Source organism: Mytilus californianus, unplaced genomic scaffold (assembly GCF_021869535.1).
Source record: "Mytilus californianus isolate M0D057914Y unplaced genomic scaffold, xbMytCali1.0.p SCAF_4, whole genome shotgun sequence".
Classification (NCBI taxonomy): Eukaryota; Metazoa; Mollusca; class Bivalvia; order Mytilida; family Mytilidae; genus Mytilus; species Mytilus californianus.
In genome coordinates this window covers 126427398-126431488 of record NW_026262690.1, presented here as the reverse complement: position 1 = coordinate 126431488, position 4091 = coordinate 126427398, and the positions used below count along the sequence as shown (strand labels likewise).

General features: G+C 34.2%; 1 protein-coding gene across 1 annotated transcript; it reads right to left on the bottom strand.

Moving 5' to 3' along the window:
- Positions 1-1741: 1741 nt before the first annotated feature.
- On the bottom strand, positions 1742-3890 carry LOC127737228 (mucin-3A-like). The gene is made up of 3 exons (XM_052247762.1): positions 3866-3890; positions 1949-3106; positions 1742-1776 (listed from the first exon to the last, which is right to left on the bottom strand). Exons 1-3 carry the CDS (start codon positions 3888-3890, stop codon positions 1742-1744), a joined length of 1218 nt encoding a protein of 405 aa, XP_052103722.1.
- Positions 3891-4091: the final 201 nt, after the last annotated feature.

Below are 4091 nucleotides of genomic sequence, written 5' to 3'. Positions count from 1 at the left end.
AGTAATGGCAATAAGTGAAGTTAAGAAGGAGTGTTAGCCAATATAATCTAATCATACATTTACAAAAGAACTGCATTAGCAAAAGTCTTTGCTTGTTTACTGTTGTGAATGCTCTTGAATTTGACGGAAATCTTTATATTCTTATATATATTTATATACTTTTCAAAAGGCGTGTTTGTCTTGTTTAGAATTTTACTTTTCGCCTTGTTTAGAACTATATCTCGTATTATATTTAAAGGATAGAGTTCATACATACTTGTTAATGCTCTGTTTTGCTGCATATGTTGCATATATTGCTCCAATGAGGGAGAGAACTGCAACTACAGCTCCGATACTACCGGCAATTATCGGAGTATTGATGTTGTTAACTTGAAAAAAATCAATTTTAGAAATTAATAACTATAATTTAAATCACCATAATTCATAAATTTAAAAGTGTAAAAAACTATACTTAAGTTGCATAGAACTTCAAATTGTGTAATTTAAACTGAAAAAGCAGAAATTACACTACCAGCTAGGATTCTACAACGTGATACAGTTCCATCTGGAGCTAATCATTAGAATTTTACATAATTATTTTAACTTTTATTATTAACAGTAATATTTTCTTCAATCAGTGGATAAAAATCAATTACTTACATTGATTTTATATGACAGTCTGAATATTTCCTTTTACTAAACATATATGCTTGGTGTACGTCAATGAGACAACAACAACACCAAAACAATACAAAAAAAGGGGGACCACGGTTTTCAGGTGTGCTTGTTCAATATCAAATAGACAAATATTCAGTACATTCGTCATTTATAACTAACTTATCTGGGTTGTCTTCCTTTAAAAAACCCGTTCTGGTTTTTTCTTAAGGAAGATTTGTAGGTTAAATTTCAAAAAAGATCTACCTTCAACCAACCTATATTCTTTTGTAACCAAACATTTAAATAAAGACAGCCATTGCGAGGTTTTCTGACTTCACATATTTAATTTACCATTTCGAGGTTACAATGAAAGAAACTGCAATTAAAATCTTACTAAATCTGTTGAATAACAGCCCCTTATTCCATTATACTACCGGTATAGTATACATATATACCAAGGTATCTGTGAACAACAATACTTAATTGCACCATACAGGAATATGATGGAGATACTAAAAAAAATGTTTAAATTCACATAACATCGAGTTAAAAAAAAGCTTGTAGTAAAATAGGCTGTTCGTTCAATGAGATATCATCAAGCAACACCATAAACAGTGCAAGAAGAAAACATGATATAAAATGCTAAAAACACACTTGAACATAATTTAAATTATGGAAAATCAAAGACACATTTCATTCGTGTTACAGAATATGGGAAAAGGCAAATTCATATCAATCCCTTATTGCATAGTGCAAAACATATACACAACACAAAGAAGCGAGCATTGCTTATTTTCTTTTTTATCTAGCCTTTATATTATGTTTTGGTATTTGAAAACAAATTTAAAAACATTTTCTGGTATTTGAACATTACCGCAATTGAAATAAAAATTCTAAATAATTTCCGTAGTTTGTCATTATATCACGTAAAAGCTTTTATCAAATTTATTAGAATTTTGAAAGAAAACACAGGATGGGAGGAGCATAGATATATTTAGATGAAATTTTTTTTTTATATTCCAGTTTAATGAATATTAAGAATTATCAGTCACACTAAAAAAAAAGATTCGAATTTAATGATTGAAGATTTAACAATATCATTTATTCATCCAAACTGTTGAAGCTTAATTTTGAATATAACTGTAAGAAGGATACATTTTAAATCTCTAGTATAGCCTTTAAACTGTTGTTTTTATCAGTTTTTTTCACTGCAAGTTATCCAAGATAATCTGCGACAGAAGACAATTACTACAGACAACCCTTGCAAAACAAAAGTATCTATAGTCATACAGAAAGCAGAAAAAATACTTACGAGTAGCTTTTGTGCCTGTGGCACCTTCATTTGATGATGACAATGTTGTACTTTCAGTTGTTGAATCTTTAGTGGTTGCTTCTGTCGTCTGTTCTTTTGTTGGACTGTCCTGTGTTGGTTTCAAAGTTGTAATTAGTGTTGTAGATTCAGTTGTATCTTCCATAGTTGGTATCGTTGTCGTAATTGGTGTTGTAGATTCAGATGTAACTATTGTAGTTGGTATCTTTGATGTGATTGGTGTTGTCGATTCAGTTGTTACTTCTGCTGCTGGTATCTTTGATGTGATTGGTGCTGTAGATTCAGTTGTAACTTCCGTAGTTGGTATCTCTGAAGTGATTTGAGTTGTAGATTCAGTTGCAATTTCTGCCGTAGGTATCTTTGATGTGATTGGTGCAGTAGATTCAGTTGTAAATTCCGTAGTTTGTGTCTTTGATGTGATTGGTGTTGTCGATTCAGTTGTTACTTCTGTAGTTGGTATCTCTGGTGTGATTGGTGTTGTAGATTCAGTTGTAGCTGCTGTTGTTGGTATCTCTGATGTGATTGGTGTTGTCGATTCAGTTGTAGCTGCTGTTGTTGGTATCTCTGATGTGGTTGGTGTTGTAGATTCAGTTGTAGCTGCTGTTGTTGGTATCTCTGATGTGATTGGTGTTGTCGATTCAGTTGTAGCTGCTGTTGTTGGTATCTCTGATGTGATTGGTGTTGTAGATTCAGTTGTAGCTGCTGTTGTTGGTATCTCTGATGTGATTTGTGTTGTCGATTCAGTTGTAGCTGCTGTTGTTGGTATCTCTGATGTGATTGGTGTTGTAGATTCAGTTGTAGCTGCTGTTGTTGGTATCTCTGATGTGATTGGTGTTGTCGATTCAGTTGTAGCTGCTGTTGTTGGTATCTCTGATGTGATTGGTGTTGTAGATTCAGTTGTAGCTGCTGTTGTTGGTATCTCTGATGTGATTGGTGTAGTCGATTCAGTTATAATTACTGTAGTTGATATTTCTGATGTGATTGGTTTTGTAGATTCAGTTGTTATCTTTGTTGCTTGTATCATTGTTGTACTTTCTGTTATAGGTTCCGTTGAAATCTCTGTTGTTAAAACGTTTTTAGTGGTGACATCTAAGTGTGTAGTTATATCTGCAGAAATGGGTGAAGTTGTTTGTTCCACGCCTACAAAAATATTTCACAAAGTCTAAAATAGGGTGCTTGTTTCGGCTCAGCCGGTTAGAAGTCGCCTTCACAAACTAGCGATACATACACGAAGACCACATAAAGGGATGGGGCTAACACCCAACCATTAACTTCAAAGGCTAGTCTGGACAAACCGCCATTTACGCTGGCATTACAGGGACTGAAGAACAGTAATTTCACAGATGAATCCCGCTTTACATTGAAGTTCGCTGATTGTCGCAAACGGGTATGTCGTTGGAACAATGAACGATACCATGCAAGCACTGTGACGCAATAGGATCGGTTCGATGACGGCAGTTAAATGGTTTGGGGAGGAATTCATTATGGTGGTAAAACAAATTTAGTGATCGTTAGTGGGACATTGAATGCCAGGAGATAGTGTGATAGCATCTTGACACCCGTTGATCTCCCCTTCTTTGTCCAGCGGAATCATAATGGATTCAATTTTCAACGTGACAATGCAAGACCACATACTACTCGCCTGACGATGAATCTGTTCCACAATTAACGTTCTTGATTTGCCAAGTCGATCACCAGACCTCAATCCGATCGAACATGTTTGGGATCTGTTGAATCGACGCATCCGTAAAAATCACGGTGATTTCCAAAATTTACAAGAACCTAAAAATAAACTGATTAGGGAATGTAATGCGATTCAACAACATTCGAAAGATACTCAATGGAATACGAAAACGCTACCAATCCGTCATTGATGCAACTGCAGTATGGACGAGATACTGACTTTTAATAACACTTTACACATTTCAACATTTTGACCCTACTGCGCTCCATACAAAGAAATTCCTAGTCAATGTGAGTGATAAACATTCATGATGCTTCTGACTTCTTATAATTCGATTTGTTTTTAATGAAAATCATATGTTGTGAAGTTTTTGTAATAAAATGAAATTTCATAATTTTGATGCTAAACATTTTTTGCTCAGTGTAGATGTTTATAACGGAT